This window comes from Salminus brasiliensis, chromosome 11 (assembly GCF_030463535.1).
Source record: "Salminus brasiliensis chromosome 11, fSalBra1.hap2, whole genome shotgun sequence".
Taxonomy (NCBI): domain Eukaryota; kingdom Metazoa; phylum Chordata; class Actinopteri; order Characiformes; family Bryconidae; genus Salminus; species Salminus brasiliensis.
Genome location: NC_132888.1, coordinates 2,370,937 through 2,391,716, shown reverse-complemented (window position 1 = coordinate 2,391,716; position 20,780 = coordinate 2,370,937). Strand labels below are relative to the sequence as shown.

The window sequence follows — 20,780 nt, the reverse complement described above, 5'->3', positions numbered from 1 at the left end:
AGAACCGCTCAGCCCTGCTCTAGGAGATAAGTAGAGGATCGTCGGAGGTGTTCAAGAACGCAGGAGAAAGAGCTTTACCGAAAGAAGCTTCGTCACGTCCTTCACATTGTCCAGAAAAACGTCAGACTTGAGCTTGACCTCCTGCACGTTTTCGTAGTCCTGTAACAGGAAGTGTGAATGTTCACAGCTGTAGCTGATCATCAGGGCCAGCAGCAGAGCCACCTCCTGAAGCTGAAACACAGAGAACATGGAGAAACAGAGAGCTTCAGATTCAGATCATAGATTTAGATCTTACCAGTGTTTCCAGATGTGTAGATTTAGCCAATATTTCCAGATGTGTAGATATGAACGATATTACCAAATGTTTAGATTTGACTGATCTTTGCTGATCTGTAGATCTGACTGATATATCCAGATGTTTAAATATGAACAATATTTCCAGATGTGAAGATCTGACCAGTGTTTCCAGATGTGTAGATCTGGCCAATATTTAGTTTAGGTTTGACTGATCTTTGGTGATGTTTAGATATGACTGATATTTCCAGAAGTGTAGATTTGGCCAGCATGTCCAGATGTTTAGCTTTTACCAATATTTCCAGTTTAGGTTGACCATTATTTCCAGATGTGTATTTCTGACCATTATTTCCAGATATGTAGATCTGACCATTAATTCGAGATGTGAAGATCTGACCCTTATTTTCAGATGTGCAGATCTGACCATTAATTCCAGATATCTAGATCTGACCATTCATTCCAGATGTGTAGATCTAATCATTATTTCCAGATGTGTAAATCTGATCATTAATTCCAGATGTGTAGATCTGACCCATATTTCCAGATGTGCAGATCTGTTCATTAATTCCAGATATGTAGATCTGACCCATATTTCCAGATGTGCAGATATGACCGTTGATTGCAGATGTGTAGATCTAACCATTATTTCCAGATATGTAGATCTGACCATTATTTTCAGATATGTAGATCTGACCATTCATTCCAGATGTGTAGATCTAATCATTATTTCCAGATGTGTAAATCTGACCATTAATTCCAGATATGTAGATCTAACCATTATTTCCAGATATGTAGATCTGACCATTATTTCAAGATGTGTAGATCTGACCATTATTTTCAGATATGTAGATCTGACCATTCATTCCAGATGTGTAGATCTAATCATTATTTCCAGATGTGTAAATCTGACCATTAATTCCAGATGTGTAGATCTAACCATTATTTCCAGATATGTAGATCTGACCATTATTTCAAGATGTGTAGATCTGACCATTATTTCCAGATATGTAGATCTGACCATTCATTCCAGATGTGTAGATCTAATCATTGTTTCCAGATGTGTAGATCTGACCCTTAATTCCAGATGCGTAGATCTGACCCTTATTTCCAGATGTGTAGATCTAACCATTATTTCCAGATGTGCAGATCTGACCATTATTTCCAGATGTGTAGATCTGATCATTAATTCCAGATGTGTGGATCTGACCCTTATTTCCAGATGTGTAGATCTGACCCTTATTTTCAGATGTGCAGATCTGACCATTAATTCCAGATGTGTAGATCTGACCCTTATTTCCAGATGTGTAGATCTGACCCTTATTTCCAGATGTGTAGATCTGATCATTAATTCCAGATGTGTAGATCTGACCCTTATTTCCAGATGTGTAGATCTGACCCTTATTTCCAGATGTGTAGATCTGACCCTTATTTTCAGATGTGCATATCTGACCATTAATTCCAGATGTGTAGATCTGACCCTTATTTCCAGATGTGTAGATCTGACCATTATTTCCAGATGTGTAGATCTGATCATTAATTCCAGATGTGTAGATCTGACCCTTATTTCCAGATGTGTAGATCTGACCCTTATTTCCAGATGTGTAGATCTGACCATTATTTCCAGATGTGTAGATCGGATCATTAATTCCAGGGGCGTGTCTAATCTCTACATTTATATTATTGCTTTACTGATCATTGTATTAGATATGTAATATTAGTTCATATATATGTTTATGACGTGTGTTATGATATTTGTGTGTTGCATTCTCCATTTTCCGGTGGTCTCTGGGCGTGAGGATGCAGGGATGTCCCTCCAAAATCTCTAAAAGACTTGGGTAGGACACTCCCATGTAAGACAAGACAAGACACCCATATTTACCATTAGTGTTGGACACAGCTGAAATTTGGCTTCACAGTGGACAGTGAGCACACGGGGAGCAGAGAGGGTGAAGGGCCTTGCTCAAGGGCCCAACAGCAGCAGCATGCCGAGCCCGGGTATCGACCCCACAACCCTGTCACGTCTGTTGTCAATAACAACACAACTCCTAACGCGGCAGGACGTCTCCTTCTCACCGTAGCTGACTGGCTGATGTTGTCCATGTTGTCTGAAGGCACACAGATGTCCTTAGCTCCTTTCCAGTTGCACTGCATCCAGTCACGCCTGAAGATGATGATGGTGCGTCCAGGCAGAGGGGGGATGTTGTACCTGCAGGAGATCTGCACAGCCTTCTCCAGAGCCTGGCGATACCGTCCCAGCAGCTCTGGAGTGTACGTCTTCTTCCTACGAGACCAAAAACAGCAGCTCACTGAGACAGGGACACTTTCACCACGTACCTGAAGTCTGAGTCATGTGCACAGACCTGGTTGCAGAACTGACTTTCTGCTGTTGCTTGTGTTTCAGCTTGCACAGGCTGTAGATTACCGGAACCGCCAAGGCTGATCGCAGCTTCTTCCGGTTGGCTGTGCTCCAGTCATTCCGGTGATAGCGTCTGCACTTCGGCAGTTTCATCAGAATCCTCCGCAAAATCGTGCCCCTGCTGACCACCTGCTTCGCAGGACCGCTGACTGGGGAAGGACAATGTTAATATACTGACACTCATTCAAGCAAACGCAGTCAGGGGCATTCATTTTGTTTTTGTTTTTTTGACTTTCATATTTTAGCATACTGCAGCTGAAAGTGCAGGCAAAAACCTTTTCTATTTCACACACAAGTTTGATTGTCATGGGAGGTGAGCAAGGAGGAAACCCTTAATAAATAAATAAAAAATAAATAAATAAATAAATCAGGGCAAGACTAAAGTTTGCCAGAGAAGACATAGACAAAGACCAGGGACTGGATTTGCAAAAATGTTTTTAGAAAAAAAATCATTATGCTTAAATAAATCAATCAATCAATCAATAAAATAATAATAATATATAATAATAATATTCTTTAAAAATCTTCTTAACCTTTCACTTCAAATTCTAAGAATCATTGATCTCATATATCCCTAAATAATCTGTTAATCTTACAGTGGTCATCAAACTGTTAGAGTTCAGAAGATACGCCACTAAAATAACTGAATTACAGAATTTATATCTAATTTAACTGGAATTTAAAGTGGACATTGTCTTCAACGCATGCAAAGAATATTATTATTATTATTATTAATTTATTTATTATTAAGCATAATTATTTTCTTTCTGAAGACACTTTTGCAAATCCAGTCAGTGTCTACATAAGGACAATTCGCTGGATATGGACAGGATTCTGGGTGAACTACGGTCAAGATCAATCTCTATTTCACATTAAATGTACTGCGTCCTGAAGGAGAAGAGACTGGACTGGCTGTGTAGAGTGTGTTGACTTACCAAACCTGTCGAGCTCCATGATGACTTTATATGCAGACAGGAAGCGGAAAGGAAACTGCCTGCTCTGGATCACAGCTTTCTGTAACAGCACCACAAACCATGAGCTCCTGAGAGAGATACTTACACACTCATTACACTGCTTCAATATGTCTTAAAGAGGAGAGTTAAAGTGAAGCGGACTGAGAGGAGAGTTAGACTGAAGCAGATTGAGAGGAGAGTTAGACTGAAGCAGATTGAGAGGAAAGTTAGACTGAAGCAGATTGAGAGGAGAGTTAAAGTGAAGCAGATTGAGAGGAGAGTTAAAGTGAAGCAGATTGAGAGGAGAGTTAAAGTGAAGCAGATTGAGAGGAGAGTTAAAGTGAAGCAGATTGAGAGGAGAGTTAAAGTGAAGCAGATTGAGAGGAGAGTTAAAGTGAAGCTGATTGAGAGGAGAGTTAAAGTGAAGCTGATTGAGAGGAGAGTTAAAGTGAAGCGGATTGAGAGGAGAGTTAAAGTGAAGCGGACTGAGAGGAGAGTTAGACTGAAGCAGATTGAGAGGAGAGTTAGACTGAAGCAGATTGAGAGGAGAGTTAGACTGAAGCAGATTGAGAGGAGAGTTAAAGTGAAGCAGATTGAGAGGAGAGTTAAAGTGAAGCAGATTGAGAGGAGAGTTAAAGTGAAGCAGATTGAGAGGAGAGTTAAAGTGAAGCAGATTGAGAGGAGAGTTAAAGTGAAGCAGATTGAGAGGAGAGTTAAAGTGAAGCTGATTGAGAGGAGAGTTAGATTGAAGCTGATTGAGAGGAAAGTTAGACTGAAGCAGATTGAGAGGAGAGTTAAAGTGAAGCTGATTGAGAGGAGAGTTAAAGTGAAGCAGATTGAGAGGAGAGTTAAAGTGAAGCAGATTGAGAGGAGAGTTAAAGTGAAGCAGATTGAGAGGAGAGTTAAAGTGAAGCTGATTGAGAGGAAAGTTAGACTGAAGCTGATTGAGAGGAAAGTTAGACTGAAGCTGATTGAGAGGAGAGTTAAAGTGAAGTGGATTGAGAGGAGAGTTAGACTGAAGCTGATTGAGAGGAGAGTTAAAGTGAAGCAGATTGAGAGGAAAGTTAGACTGAAGCAGATTGAGAGGAGAGTTAAAGTGAAGCTGATTGAGAGTAAAATTAGACTGAAACAGATTGAGAGGAGAGTTAAAGTGAAGCTGATTGAGAGGAGAGTTAGACTGAAGCAGATTGAGAGGAGAGTTAAAGTGAAGCTGATTGAGAGGAGAGTTAAAGTGAAGCTGATTGAGAGGAGAGTTAGACTGAAGCAGATTGAGAGGAGAGTTAAAGTGAAGCGGATTGAGAGGAGAGTTAAAGTGAAGCTGATTGAGAGGAGAGTTAGACTGAAGCAGATTGAGAGGAGAGTTAAAGTGAAGCAGATTGAGAGGAGAGTTAAAGTGAAGCAGATTGAGAGGAGAGTTAAAGGGAAGCTGATTGAGAGGAAAGTTAGACTGAAGCTGATTGAGAGGAAAGTTAGACTGAAGCTGATTGAGAGGAGAGTTAAAGTGAAGCGGATTGAGAGGAGAGTTAGACTGAAGCTGATTGAGAGGAGAGTTAAAGTGAAGCAGATTGAGAGGAAAGTTAGACTGAAGCAGATTGAGAGGAGAGTTAAAGTGAAGCTGATTGAGAGGAAAGTTAGACTGAAACAGATTGAGAGGAGAGTTAAAGTGAAGCTGATTGAGAGGAGAGTTAGACTGAAGCAGATTGAGAGGAGAGTTAAAGTGAAGCTGATTGAGAGGAGAGTTAAAGTGAAGCTGATTGAGAGGAGAGTTAGACTGAAGCTGATTGAGAGGAGAGTTAGACTGAAGCGGATTGAGAGGAGAGTTAAAGTGAAGCAGATTGAGAGGAGAGTTAGACTGAAGCAGATTGAGAGGAGAGTTAGACTGAAGCTGATTGAGAGGAGAGTTAGACTGAAGCTGATTGAGAGGAAAGTTAGACTGAAGCTGATTGAGAGGAGAGTTAAAGTGAAGTGGACTGAGAGGAGAGTTAGACTGAAGCTGATTGAGAGGAGAGTTAGACTGAAGCAGATTGAGAGGAGAGTTAAAGTGAAGCGGATTGAGAGGAGAGTTAGACTGAAGCTGATTGAGAGGAGAGTTAGACTGAAGCGGATTGAGAGGAGAGTTAAAGTGAAGCAGATTGAGAGGAGAGTTAAAGTGAAGCTGATTGAGAGGAGAGTTAAAGTGAAGCGGATTGAGAGGAGAGTTAGACTGAAGCAGATTGAGAAGAGAGTTAGAAGCTGATTGAGAGGAAAGTTAAAGTGAAGCAGATTGAGAGGAGAGTTAAAGTGAAGCTGATTGAAAGGAGAGTTAGACTGAAGCTGATTGAGAGGAAAGTTAGACTGAAGCTGATTGAGAGGAGAGTTAAAGTGAAGCGGACTGAGAGGAGAGTTAAAGTGAAGCAGATTGAGAGGAGAGTTAAAGTGAAGCGGATTGAGAGAAGAGTTAGACTGAAGCTGATTGAGAGGAGAGTTAGACTGAAGCAGATTGAGAAGAGAGTTAGAAGCTGATTGAGAGGAAAGTTAAAGTGAAGCAGATTGAGAGGAGAGTTAAAGTGAAGCTGATTGAAAGGAGAGTTAGACTGAAGCTGATTGAGAGGAAAGTTAAAGTGAAGCTGATTGAGAGGAGAGTTAGACTGAAGCAGATTGAGAGGAGAGTTAGACTGAAGCTGATTGAGAGGAGAGTTAGACTGAAGCTGATTGAGAGGAGAGTTAGACTGAAGCGGATTGAGAGGAGAGTTAGACTGAAGCGGATTGAGAGGAGAGTTAAAGTGAAGCGGATTGAGAGAAGAGTTAGACTGAAGCTGATTGAGAAGAGAGTTAGAAGCGGATTGAGAGGAAAGTTAAAGTGAAGCAGATTGAGAGGAGAGTTAGACTGAAGCTGATTGAGAGGAGAGTTAGACTGAAGCGGATTGAGAGGAGAGTTAAAGTGAAGCTGATTGAGAGGAGAGTTAAAGTGAAGCGGATTGAGAGGAGAGTTAGACTGAAGCAGATTGAGAGGAGAGTTAGACTGAAGCTGATTGAGAGGAGAGTTAGACTGAAGCTGATTGAGAGGAGAGTTAAAGTGAAGCTGATTGAGAGGAGAGTTAGACTGAAGCTGATTGAGAGGAGAGTTAAAGTGAAGCGGATTGAGAGAAGAGTTAGACTGAAGCAGATTGAGAAGAGAGTTAGAAGCTGATTGAGAGGAAAGTTAAAGTGAAGCAGATTGAGAGGAGAGTTAAAGTGAAGCGGACTGAGAGGAGAGTTAAAGTGAAGCAGATTGAGAGGAGAGTTAAAGTGAAGCGGATTGAGAGAAGAGTTAGACTGAAGCTGATTGAGAGGAGAGTTAGACTGAAGCAGATTGAGAAGAGAGTTAGAAGCTGATTGAGAGGAAAGTTAAAGTGAAGCAGATTGAGAGGAGAGTTAAAGTGAAGCTGATTGAAAGGAGAGTTAGACTGAAGCTGATTGAGAGGAAAGTTAAAGTGAAGCTGATTGAGAGGAGAGTTAGACTGAAGCAGATTGAGAGGAGAGTTAGACTGAAGCTGATTGAGAGGAGAGTTAGACTGAAGCTGATTGAGAGGAGAGTTAGACTGAAGCTGATTGAGAGGAGAGTTAGACTGAAGCTGATTGAGAGGAGAGTTAGACTGAAGCGGATTGAGAGGAGAGTTAGACTGAAGCGGATTGAGAGGAGAGTTAAAGTGAAGCGGATTGAGAGAAGAGTTAGACTGAAGCTGATTGAGAAGAGAGTTAGAAGCGGATTGAGAGGAAAGTTAAAGTGAAGCAGATTGAGAGGAGAGTTAGACTGAAGCTGATTGAGAGGAGAGTTAGACTGAAGCGGATTGAGAGGAGAGTTAAAGTGAAGCTGATTGAGAGGAGAGTTAAAGTGAAGCGGATTGAGAGGAGAGTTAGACTGAAGCAGATTGAGAGGAGAGTTAGACTGAAGCTGATTGAGAGGAGAGTTAGACTGAAGCTGATTGAGAGGAGAGTTAAAGTGAAGCTGATTGAGAGGAGAGTTAGACTGAAGCTGATTGAGAGGAGAGTTAGACTGAAGCAGATTGAGAGGAGAGTTAGACTGAAGCTGATTGAGAGGAGAGTTAGACTGAAGCGGATTGAGAGGAGAGTTAAAGTGAAGCTGATTGAGAGGAGAGTTAGACTGAAGCTGATTGAGAGGAGAGTTAGACTGAAGCTGATTGAGAGGAGAGTTAGACTGAAGCAGATTGAGAGGAGAGTTAAAGTGAAGCAGATTGAGAGAAGAGTTAAAGTGAAGCTCATTGAGAGGAGAGTTAGACTGAAGCAGATTGAGAGGAGAGTTAAAGTGAAGCAGATTGAGAGAAGAGTTAAAGTGAAGCAGATTGAGAGGAGAGTTAAAGTGAAGCTGGTTGAGAGGAGAGTTAGACTGAAGCAGATTGAGAGGAGAGTTAGACTGAAGCAGATTGAGAGGGGTGTAGTGCTTTGTTGGTCACCTTTGAGGTCAGTCGTTTCAGTATCCGTTCATGGTGTTGATCGCTGATTCCTTGAGTGATCATGTTCCTCAGGTTCCTCAGCATGGCCATGAAGGGCAGAGAGTTACTGTCTATAAAACACAACATACTTATTAGAAGGTTACAGACTGAAGCCCATCTGATACTGGACTTATCAGCCCTCCTGCATTGTAGCTCTGTGATGCACACTCATATGAGGAGAGAAAGAGCTAGGCTTTCTTTAGACCTATGAGTTTTTCCCACACAGCCGCGTTGTTTCCCTCCAGACTCAGTTTGGTCTCCCAGGTGTCCGGCTGCTTGAGCTTCATGCGCTGACCGGCTCGATCACTCTGCCACACACCACTTAGACCACTGCGCACAAACGCCCTCAGGTCCGACGGGTACCTGCAAACACAGAACACACTATTCATTATCGGTATTATCGGTAGAGCATCATTGTCAATAGTGCATCATTATCAATAGAGCATCATTTTCAATAGTGTGTCATTATTCCTAGAGCATCATTGTCAATAGTGCATCATTATCAATAGAGCATCATTGTCAATAGTGTGTCATTATCGGTAGAGCATCATTGTCAATAGTGTGTCATTATTCCTAGAGCATCATTGTCAATAGTGCATCATTATCAATAGAGCATCATTGTCAATAGTGCGTCATTATCGGTAGAGCATCATTGTCAATAGTGTGTCATTATCGGTAGAGCATCATTGTCAATAGTGTGTCATTATCGGTAGAGCATCATTGTCAATAGTGCATCATTATCAATAGAGCATCATTGTCAATAGTGTGTCATTATTCCTAGAGCATCATTGTCAATAGTGTGTCATTATTCCTAGAGCATCATTGTCAATAGTGTGTCATTATTCCTAGAGCATCATTGTCAATAGTGTGTCATTATCGGATGCTAGAGCATCATTGTCAATAGTGTCATTATCGGTAGAGCATCATTGTCAATAGTGTGTCATTATTCCTACAGCATCATTGTCAATAGTGTGTCATTATCGGATGCTAGAGCATCATTGTCAATAGTGTCATTATCAATAGAGCATCATTGTCAATAGTGTGTCATTATTCCTAGAGCATCATTGTCAATAGTGCGTCATTATTCCTAGAGCATCATTGTCAATAATGTGTGTCATTATCGGATGCTAGAGCATCATTGTCAATAGTGTGTCATTATCGGATGCTAGAGCATCATTGTCAATAATGTGTGTCATTATCGGTAGAGGTTTGTATAGTGGTTGTCACTATGATTCAGCTGTGCAATACTATATAAAATGATAATGTTCATATGTACAATAATAATAGTACTGTAATTCAATTAAATGTGTGCTCTAGTGTGTTGAGGCATGGTAGTCCTCACTTCTCACATATCTGAGCCGAGTGTTGTAGTCCCAAAGAGATACATACCTCTTCCCCAGAATGCCCATGACGAACTCAGCGGGCTCTTTAATGTGGAGACGTTTGATCATCTTCTTCATGTTGAACTCACTCTGCTTCTTATCCACTGCAGGACGCTCAGACATCTCCACCTGAAACACACACACAGGGCGGAGAGTTAGATGGACGGTCTCAGTGAGAGGAGGTGAGTAAGGCACTGAAAGGACAGAAATATGTACCATTTTTTTCACCACGTCGGTGTCCGCTCTCAGCAGTTGCGCCCATTTCTCCAACTGCTCCGGGGTCGACTCCTGTGGAAGAAGGTGGCACCCACAGAAACAAGTTAAAGGGCTCGTTCTCCCCCCACCAGGTAATGACTTATGGGGCCTTATTTTAACAATCTGTAGGCAAGCCGTGCACCGTGCACCGTGCACTGCACAGCTTGATTTAGGGCGTGTGTTGTGGCATCCACAGCTCAAGGGCTTTATACCCCTCTAGCCCACGCCTGGCATTAGGCAGCATGGTGCCAATAGGTTCATGTAGTTTATCTCATCCAGAGAGTCCTATTCTATTGGCAGTACTTCTCTACAGGGACTAGACAAGCCATGTATGTGTGCATTTGCACATCTGTGTCAGCAATGGGTGCAATTTAAAGTAGCTGAATGCATTCATTAAAAGGGGTGTCCACAAACATCTAATGTTCTTTTTATATTTATTTAATATTTTATCAGTGGGGCATTTTCAGCAGTTGTGTGTGATTAACATTATCAGTAGTGGGTCATCATCAATGGATCGTCATTATCAATAAAAAAGTGTGTTGTACCTTGACTTCTTTGGGCTTCTTCTTGTTGTGTTTGCCCCGGAGTTTGCGAGTGTTGTATTTGGCCAGCTGATACTCGCTGAACTGCTTGAATTTGTCCACCAGGGCTTTCTTTAGGCATGTTGGGAGAGCCGAGCTGAAACACTGAGAGAAATAACACGGATTTTACATTGGCTTTACGACTGCAGCTCTGAACGCCATGCAGCACAAAACCTTAAAGACACTGAAACTCATCGGTTTTGAGGGCCTGTTTCTCCCCCAACCACTTATAATGATTATTTTTTGTACCAAAAAGAGTCATTATCAATAGTGCACCATTATCAATGTGTATTTATCTGTAGTGCGTCATTTTCAATTAATATCAATAGTGTCATTATCAGTATAGCATTATTATCAATAGTGTGGCATTATAAGTGGACATGCATTATCAGTGGAGAGTCTATCAATAGTGCATCATTATCAGTGAAGCATAATTATCAATAGTGTGTAATCAGTGGAGCATCATTGTCAATAGTGTGTTATTATCAGCAGGGCATCATTATCAGTAGAGCATCATTATCAATATTGTGTCATTATCGGTGGACCATCATTATCAATAGTGTGTCTTTATCAGTAAAGCATCATTATCAGTAGAGTATAATTGTCAATAGTGCGTCATTATCAGTAGTGTCATTATCAATAGTGTGTCATTATCAGCAGAGTTTCATTATCAGTAGAGCCTCATTATCAATAGTGTGTCATTATTACTGTATAATAGTTTCATTATCAGTAGAGTGTCATTATCAGTAGAGTATAATTGTCAATAGTGTGTTATTATCAGTAGAGTGTCATTATCAATAGTGTCATTATCAGCAGAGTTTCATTATCAGTAGAGCCTCATTATCAATAGTGTGTCATTATTACTGTATAATAGTTTCATTATCAGTAGAGTGTCATTATCAGTAGAGTGTCATTATCAGTAGAGCCTCATTATTAGTAGAGCCTCATTATCAATAGTGTGTCATTATCAGCAGAATTTCATTATCAGTAGAGCCTCATTATTAGTAGAGCCTCATTATCAATAGTGTGTCATTATCAGTAGAGTGTCATTATCAATAGTGTGTCATTATCAGCAGAATTTCATTATCAGTAGAGCCTCATTATTAGTAGAGCCTCATTATCAATAGTGTGTCATTATCAGTAGAGCCTCATTATCAATAGTGTGTCATTATTACTGTATAATAGTTTCATTATCAGTAGAGTGTCATTATCAGTATCATTATCTATACTAGTGGTGAGTATTTATCAGTAGTACCATAGGTAGGATACAACAGTTATGCTCTCTGAGATTACTGGACACGAATGGCGGTGGCATTACTGGGTATGGAGCTATAGCTTAGACAGCTACACCACTCAGAAGCCTCCTTAAACAGTGGAGGTTTTTAAACTGGAACCGGAGCTCTTATTTCTGTTTGTTTGAAGTTTATTAACCCTTTATGAACTGTCTAAGTTCTATAATGGTTGGTGTATAACCCCCCTGATGAACCGGCCCTCAGCTTACTGTGCTGTAGATTCTAGTCACTTCCAGCCAGTCAGAGGGCAGCTGCACTGCGGCACAGAAGTACCTCCTCAGGTGGGGTTTCGACTGTGGCAGGTGGGCTGCCAGGGCCAGCAGGAAGTTGGCAGTGATGCGGATGTTGAGCTCCTGCCTGGTGTAGACAGCCACCTGACAGAGGAGGAAGAACAACAGTGCAGGTGAGACATAGCCCGGATACACAGCACTGAGGCACCTAGAGCACTTCTTTACAACTCACTGAGAGACGGGAATACACAGTTATGTTGAAATGTTACATTTTCATATTACATTCTCTGTAATTACACACTATAAGGACAAAAGTATTGGGACACCTGCTTATTTGTCAAGGGTATTAAAAAGGGTTGATCCTGCTTTTGTTGGAGTAACTGTCTCTACTGTCCCTCCTGTCACCACCCCACATTATGCCCAACTCCCAAACTCATCCCAAAGGTACTGGATGGAGCACCACTGAGCACTGAGCACTGCTCCACAGCTCAAAGCTGGGGGGCTTTATACCCCTCTAGCCCACGCCTGGCATTAGGCAGCATGGTGCCAAAAGGTTCATGTAGTTTATCTCATCCAGAGAGTCCTATTCTATTGGCAGTACTTCTCTACAGGGACTAGCCGTGTATGTGTGCATTTGCACATCTGTGTCAGCAATGGGTGCAATTTAAAGTAGCTGAATGCATTCATTAAAAGGGGTGTCCACAAACATTTGGACAAATGGAGATAGCCAGGAAAACTGTTCAGAGGGTGCTTTTAAAAGGCTTTACCTTGAGGATGAACTCAGGGTCACTGCAGGTGATCTCTGTGCCTATTTTTTTTAACTGGGTCCACACACTCTCCTTGTTATCCCAGTCATTTTGGTCAGGAGCACTGCTCTTATTCACCAGGGAGCAGCACACTGAAGTCAGCAGAACATACTGACAAAACACACACACACACACACACACACACGATTTAGTATATATGTAGTATGTATGTTAAAATATAATCATTCAAATTCTATCACCCAAAAATATCCAGCCAAGAGCAGCTTTGTGGTCAGAAACTGACCAGTGCTGACCACGCTTTCAGGAAAATGGTCCTGAATCACTGCTCTACCTTCTTTCCCTTCAGTGATTCTGCTTTCCTGTCTTCTGAGTCGTCGTTGGCCACAGCAAACACCTCCCCAAGATCCACGGTCTGCTTCTCCTCTTCATCACCTAGTCTCAGATCCAGCACAGGCAGCTCTGTGGACAGTCCTGAGTCCATCTCCACCACGTCCTCATGGTCAGAATCCTTTATTACATACAAATACATACAGTGTGAATAGGTGGAGTGGACACTGTCACAGTCACTGTGAACTGGAGCAGGATTTTCTAGAACAGTGTACGCTAGTGGGGGGCATCCTAGAGCAGTGTGATATGGGGGCACATTCAACAACACTGAATAGGTGGAGTGGACATTGTCAAACACTGTGAATTGTTGCAGGACATTCTAGAGCAGAGTGAATTGGTGGGGACGTTGTACAGATTAGTGAATTGGCAGGGACATTTTAGAGCGTTGTGAATTTGCCAGGATTTTTTAGAGCAAGGTGAGTTGATGGGGGACATTCTAGAGCATTATAAGTTGATGTGGGACGTTCTAGAGCATTATAAGTTGATGGGGACATTCTAGAGCATTATAAGTTGATGGGGACATTCTAGAGCATTGTGCAGGACAATACTAGATTTTGAATTGTGAATTGATGGGGACATTCTAGAGCGTTGTAAATTTGCAGAGACATTCTAGAGCATTGTGAGTTGATGGGGACATTCTAGAGCACTGTGAGTTGGGGGGACATTCTAGAGCACTGTGAGTTGGGGGGACATTCAAGAATAGTGTTAAATGACAGGATAGGTGGGATGGATTCATTCCAGTATACTGTGAATTGGCAGGGGACATTCTAAAACAGGTTTAGCTGGTGGAGGACATTCTAGGACAGTTTGTGCATGGACATTCTAGAAGAGTGTGAGTTGGTGGGGTTTGTTCTAGAACACTGTACTGGTGGGGGACCATTCAGAAGAGTGTGAGTTGGTGGGGGACATTCTAGAACAATAGAGTCTAGAACATTAAGTTGGTAGAGGACATTCTAGAGTGTGAATTACTTACTTTCACAAACAGCTACGACAGATGAAAGCGTCTGGGTTTGTAGTTTATTGGGCTGCTGTGTCCATACCCACACTGTCCCCTGAGCACTTTTGTGGGTGTGGCTTAAAGCAAAAAGCCGTTTGAGGGGCTGGACGTGTATATATAACGTAATATCATGCCTACAGAGGTACCTCACTGAGCTCCTCGTTGTGTGTGGTGTAATCGGTGGAGCTCAGGCTGGCCAGCTCGATTCTCCTCTTCTTGGAAGCCACGCTTAGCTCCACTGGACGAGGAGGGTCAGCGCCAGCAGCAGGGGGCACTGTGCTGTGGAGCAGTGGGTTGATGGAGTGTGGAGAGCAGAGAGAGGAGGAGAGGACATCCCGCTTCAGCTGGGTGTTCTCAGTGCTGAGGAGAGAGCTGGAGAGCAGGGTGGAGGAGGAGGGGATGGAGGAGGAGAGAAGAGGGCAACTGGTGGAAGTGGAGGAGAGCCAGGAGGGCTGCAGAGCAGGGCATGAGGAAGAGATGGAGGAGGAGATGGAGGAGGATGGAGTCGCCCATGAAGGAGTAAAAGATGGAGTGTGGGGCAGAACTGAAGAGGCCTGGGCCAGGATCCGGTTCTCCACGCCTACAGCAAAGAAACATGTTGGTAGGTGTTATCAGCATGTTCCAAATTGTAAACAGGAGGCTTTCTCATTTTCACACACACTTAAAAAGAGGGTTCCTCAAGGGTTGTTGAGTGATTTGAGGGTTTAAATGGTTCTTCGTCTGGTTTAACAGTTGATGGGGACATTCTAGAGCATTGTGAATTGTGGGGGCATTCTAGAGCGTTGTGAGTTTGCAGGGACATTCTAGAGCAAGGTGAGTTGATGGGGACATTCTAGAGCATTGCAAATTGTGGGGACATTCTAAAGCACTGTGGGTTTGCGGGGACATTTCAGAGCATTGCGAATTGTGGGGACATTCTAGAGAATTGTGAGTTTGCAGGGACATTCTAGAGCATTGCGAATTGTGGGGACATTCCAGAGCATTGCGAATTGTAGGGACATTTCAGAGCATTGCGAATTGTGGGGACATTCTAGAGCATTGTGAGTTTGCAGGGACATTCTAGAGCATTGCGAATTGTGGGGACATTCCAGAGCATTGCGAATTGTGGGGACATTCTAGAGCATTGTGAGTTTGCAGGGACATTCTAGAGCATTGCGAATTGTGGGGACATTCCAGAGCATTGCGAATTGTAGGGACATTTCAGAGCATTGCGAATTGTGGGGACATTCTAGAGCATTGTGAGTTTGCAGGGACATTCTAGAGCATTGCGAATTGTGGGGACATTCCAGAGCATTGCGAATTGTGGGGACATTCTAGAGCATTGTGAGTTTGCAGGGACATTCTAAAGCATTGTGAGTTTGTGGGGACATTCTAGACCAATAGAAATGCTCCAAAATGACTTGGAATAAAATCTTAGGTTAAGTTGCCATTTTGGAGATAAGAGGTTTTCGCTGACAGTGACAATGTGTTTTAATGACAGTAAATCTCGTCTTTAGGTGTGATGACTACTAAGTGTTCATTAAACAAGAAAAAATGCATTTCATAGAAAATTTAAGAAATATGGACGTAACGTAATGTCGCTGTCACGCAAAAACCTTGTATGTCTATTTTTGCAATATCATAATTTCATGAGGAATGGACCAATAGAAATGCTCCAAAATTACTTGGAATAGAATCTTTTACATTGACTTCTATTAAAAGTGAAGTAGCCATTCTGGAGATAAGAGGTTTTCGCTTAGGTGTGATGATTACCAAGTGTTCATAAAACACTTAAAATTTTTTTATAGAAAATAAAAGTATGACATTCATGATGTCACTGTCACATGAAAACCTTGTATCTATCTATCTATATATACACTGTATCAGAATTTCATGAGGAATGGAATTTTTTGTATGACAGAGACATACAGTGCCCTCCATAATTATTGGCACCCCTGGTTAAGATGTGTTCTTTAGCTTCTAATAAATTGAGTTGTTTTCTAAATAATATAGGACCACGATGGAAAAAAGAGTAAAATCCAACCTTTAACTCAAGTGAATTTATTCAGTAGGAAAAAAATCCCACATTAAGAAATAATTGTTTAACATCAAATCATGTGTGCCACAATTATTGGCACCCCTGATGTTAATACTTTGTTCAACCCCCTTTTGCCAACAAAACAGCATCTAATCTTCTAATGATTCACAAGATGGGAGAATACAGATAGAGGGATCTTTGACCATTCCTCTTTGCACAATCTCTCTAAATCATCCAGCGACCTGGGTCCTCTCATCTGCACTCTCCTCTTCAGCTCACCCCACAGGTTTTCAATGGGGTTGAGGTCTGGGGACTGAGATGGCCATGGGAGGAGCTTGATTCTGTGTGTGGTGAACCAGTTCTGTGTAGATTTGGCCATATGTTTTGGGTCATTATCTTGCTGAAAGACCCAGTGACGACCCATCTTCAGCTTTTGAGCAGAAGCCACCAGATTGTGTTTTAAAATGTCCTGGTATTTCAGAGCATTCATGATGCCATGCACCCTAACAAGGTTCCCAGGGCCTTTGGAGGAGAAACAGGCCCACAGCATCACTGATCCTCCCCCATATTTCACAGTGGGCATGAGGTGCTTTTCTGCATACTCAGCTCTTGTGTTACGCCAGACCCACTTAGATCTTAGTTTCATCTGACCGAAGCACATGGTCCCAGTTGAAGTTCCAGTGCTGCTTAGCAAACTCCAGACGTCTGCGTTTATGATTGAGTGAGAAAAGGGTTTTTCTGTGCCTCCCAAACAGCTTGCTGGCATGCAGATAGCGCCTGATGGTTGTTTTGGAGACTTTGTGACCCCAAGAAGCCACCATTTGTTGCAGTTCTGTAACAGTGAGCTTTGGAGAGCTTTTTATTTCTCTTATGATCCTCCTCACTGTGCGTGGTGGCAGAATAAACCTGCGTCCTCGTCCAGGCTTGTTTACCACTGTTCCAGTTGTTTTAAACTTCTTAATAATTCCTCTGACAGCAGATATGGACAGGTGGAGGTCAGTGGCTATTTTCTTGTAGCCATTGCCTGACTTGTGGAGGTCAACACACATCTGCCTTACTTGAGTGGTATGTTCCTTTGTCTTTCCCATGTTGAAGAGAAATGGCCTCTGTGTCACGTCATATTTATACCCCAGGGAAACAGGAAGTTGTGAATTACTAATTAAATGTTCCTACATACTCTGATCAACTTCGTAAACGACTGTAGAATTGACAGAAATACTTTAATTACTTTTATTTCCTAAGAAATGTTAAGAAATGCCAATAATTGTGGAACAGGTGATTTTATGAAGAATAATTATTTCTTAGTCAGGGATTTTTTTTCCCCCCTTAAAATTCACTTGAGTTAAAGGTTGGATTTTACTCTTTTTTCCATCGTGATCGTATATTATTTAGAAAAAAACTCAATTTATTAGACCAACAGAACTGCTCTAAATGATTTGACACTAAGGGCCCTATCTCACACCCCTGTGCAAGGCACGTCTTCCACCCCACCATCAGTCTATTTCCACTCCTTCCTCCTGCGTGGTTTAAACAGCAGCGCTGCTTGTAAATATCTCTACACTGATGGGCGCGGTGGTCTGGAAATGAGGGGTGTTCAGGTCAGTTTCTGGAGTATTGCTGTGCATCTCAGCAGAGGAAAACACAGCAGGAGCTCCACTGACTGAAAACAGCCTAGACAGACGTTCGTTCATCAACAGTCAGACGCTCGTTGCTATTTTAGCAGTGAATTGTCAACACAGGCGCGTGCAGCCCGATGCTCGTACCCCCCCCCACGCTTTACACCACTGAAACAGCAACCCCCCAAGGTCAGTGTGACCGCACCTGGCTCTTAAAGGGATGGCGAGAGACACACTGATCGGTTTATTACTGCACGTTACGCCCAAAACAAACACACCCATGATTCATTAAGAGACTCAGTACATGAGTTTTGTAAATTCTGAGCCAAGCAAGACGTACTTCTGTCGTTACCATAGCAAAGACACACCGACACGCCCCCTAAATCATACTGCGTGGTGCACGATTGACGGCTTATCTAAAAGATCGCTAAAATAGGGCCCAAAGTCTTTTACACTGACTTGCACTGAAAGTTAAGATGTTTTTTGATTTGGAGATACAAGGTTTTTGAAAGACAAAGACAGCTCATTCGTTTCTGTGTATATTTTTAATTTAGTATTTTTAATTACTTTTTTGTAACAGCAGGTTCGGGCCGGTGTAGTTGGAAAAACGCAGGGCCTCTGGATTGACCTTAGGGTCAGACTGAAGCAGGGTCACCGCCTTCATCTCTGCGAATGCTGGTGAAGACAAGACACCGTCCCTCCTGCTGCTTCTCTCTCACAGAGAGTCGTCAGACTCGACCTGCAGACCAGAGGGAGAGAGTGAAGACCATTCACACATCAGGCTTTGAAATGTCTCTCACTGTACTAGGTCAGTCAGGAGTGTACTGTAGATGTGATGGTGGGTCAGTCAGGAGTGTACTGTAGATGTGATGGTGGGTCAGTCAGGAGTGTACTGTACATGTGATGGTGGGTCAGTCAGGAGTGGACTGTACATGTGATGGTGGTCAGGAGTGTACTGTAGATGTGATGGTGGGTCAGTCAGGAGTGTACTGTAGATGTGATGGTGGGTCAGTCAGGAGTGTACTGTAGATGTGATGGTGGGTCAGTCAGGAGTGTACTGTAGATGTGATGGTGGTCAGGAGCGTACTGTAGATGTGATGGTGGGTCAGTCAGGAGTGTACTGTAGATGTGATGGTGGGTCAGTCAGGAGTGTACTGTAGATGTGATGGTGGGTCAGTCAGGAGTGTACTGTAGATGTGATGGTGGGTCAGTCAGGAGTGTACCGTAGATGCGATGGTGGGTCAGTCAGGAGTGTACTGTAGATGTGATGGTGGGTCAGGAGTGTACTGTAGATGTGATGGTGGGTCAGTCAGGAGTGTACTGTAGATGTGATGGTGGGTCAGTCAGGAGTGTATTGTAGATGTGATGGTGGGTCAGGAGTGTACTGTAGATGTGATGGTGGGTCAGGAGTGTACTGTAGATGTGATGGTGGGTCAGTCAGGAGTGTACTGTAGATGCGATGGTGGGTCAGTAACAGTGTACTGTAGATGCGATGGTGGGTCAGTCAGGAGTGTACTGTAGATGTGATGGTGGGTCAGGAGTGTACTGTAGATGTGATGGTGGGTCAGTAGAAGTGTACTGTAGATGCGATGGTGGGTCAGTCAGGAGTGTACTGTAGATGCGATGGTGGGTCAGTCAGGAGTGTACTGTAGATGGGATGGTGGGTCAGTCAGGAGTGTACTGTAGATGTGATGGTGGGGCAATCAGGAGTGTACTGTAGATGTGATGGTGGGTCAGTAGGAGTGTACTGTAGATGCGATGGTGGGTCAGTAGGAGTGTACTGTAGATGTGATGGTGGGTCAGTAGGAGTGTACTGTAGATGTGATGGTGGGTCAGTAGGAGTGTACTGTAGATGTGATGGAGGGTCAGTCAGGAGTGTACTGTAGATGGGATGGTGGGTCAGTCAGGAGTGTACTGTAGATGTGATGGTGGGTCAGTCAGGAGTGTACTGTAGATGCGATGGTGGGTCAGTAGGAGTGTACTGTAGATGCGATGGTGGGTCAGTCAGGAGTGGACTGTAGATGCGATGGTGGGTCAGTCAGGAGTGTACTGTAGATGTGATGGAGGGTCAGTCAGGAGTGTACTGTAGATGTGATGGTGGGTCAGTCAGGAGTGTACTGTAGATGCGATGGTGGGTCAGTAGGAGTGTACTGTAGATGTGATGGAGGGTCAGTCAGGAGTGTACTGTAGATGCGATGGTGGGTCAGTAGGAGTGTACTGTAGATGTGATGGTGGGTCAGTAGGAGTGTACTGTAGATGTGATGGAGGGTCAGTCAGGAGCGTACTGTAGATGTGATGGTGGGTCAGAAGGAATGTACTGTAGATGTGATGGTGGGTCAGTCAGGAGTGTACTGTAGATGTGATGGAGGGTCAGTCAGGAGTGTACTGTAGATGTGATAGTGGGTCAGTAGGAGTGTACTGTAGATGTGATGGAGGGTCAGTAGGAGTGTACTGTAGATGTGATGGAGGGTCAGTCAGGAGTGTACTGTAGATGTGATGGAGGGTCAGTCAGGAGTGTACTGTAGATGTGATGGAGGGTCAGTAGGAGTGTACTGTAGATGTGATGGTGGGTCAGGAGTGTACTGTACGCTGTAATATTGGGTGTCCTCAAACATTTGACAGGCAGTCATTGTGTGCTCTGTAAGCTTTATATAGAAGAAAGGTGTGTCCCGTGAAGATTCCTGGCCTGGGAACAGTCTTAACACAGGCAGGGTGGAACAAAGGTCTTTGAGCATTGCTCAACCTACTGTTTGCTTACCAAGCAATACATTAAGACTATCCCCACAGACCTACTGACTGACTGAGTCAATTTATTACCCCACCTCGACCCACAAATAAACAGATAATTAGGTTCAAAGTAGAGCTCAGCCTTCTGACTGCACTGTGTTAAACAATACAGGGAACACGAGGCTCGTCCAGGCCCGGCCTCCAGCTCTGTAACACCCACAGCGCCAAGGAGCGTCTTTGTTCCTTCGAACAGCCTGAAGTTACTGTCAATTTCACTGCAGCAACGGCTTCTGAAAATACAGGCTGAAGGAAGTTGCTGAAGCAACAGGTCCAGGATAAACACTCAGAGCTCAGCTCATACTCATACACTGTATGTCCAAATGTTTGTGGACAC

At 43.0% G+C, this 20,780-nt stretch overlaps 1 protein-coding gene across 1 annotated transcript in view; it reads right to left on the bottom strand.

Moving 5' to 3' along the window:
- Nucleotides 1–20,780, bottom strand: part of tep1 (telomerase-associated protein 1) — a 55,818-nt gene that overhangs the window by 34,515 nt on the left and 523 nt on the right. The window contains exons 2-15 of the mRNA XM_072691375.1: nucleotides 18,227–18,398; nucleotides 14,173–14,606; nucleotides 12,974–13,150; nucleotides 12,643–12,792; nucleotides 11,855–12,019; nucleotides 10,318–10,458; nucleotides 9,734–9,805; nucleotides 9,525–9,646; nucleotides 8,341–8,498; nucleotides 8,097–8,206; nucleotides 3,646–3,724; nucleotides 2,655–2,859; nucleotides 2,368–2,575; nucleotides 79–231 (exon numbers count right to left, since the gene is read on the bottom strand). Of these exons, the coding sequence (XP_072547476.1) occupies nucleotides 79–231; nucleotides 2,368–2,575; nucleotides 2,655–2,859; nucleotides 3,646–3,724; nucleotides 8,097–8,206; nucleotides 8,341–8,498; nucleotides 9,525–9,646; nucleotides 9,734–9,805; nucleotides 10,318–10,458; nucleotides 11,855–12,019; nucleotides 12,643–12,792; nucleotides 12,974–13,150; nucleotides 14,173–14,606; nucleotides 18,227–18,323 (2,271 nt within the window). The 5' untranslated portion in view covers nucleotides 18,324–18,398. The remainder of the gene's footprint in view (nucleotides 1–78; nucleotides 232–2,367; nucleotides 2,576–2,654; nucleotides 2,860–3,645; nucleotides 3,725–8,096; nucleotides 8,207–8,340; nucleotides 8,499–9,524; nucleotides 9,647–9,733; nucleotides 9,806–10,317; nucleotides 10,459–11,854; nucleotides 12,020–12,642; nucleotides 12,793–12,973; nucleotides 13,151–14,172; nucleotides 14,607–18,226; nucleotides 18,399–20,780) is intronic.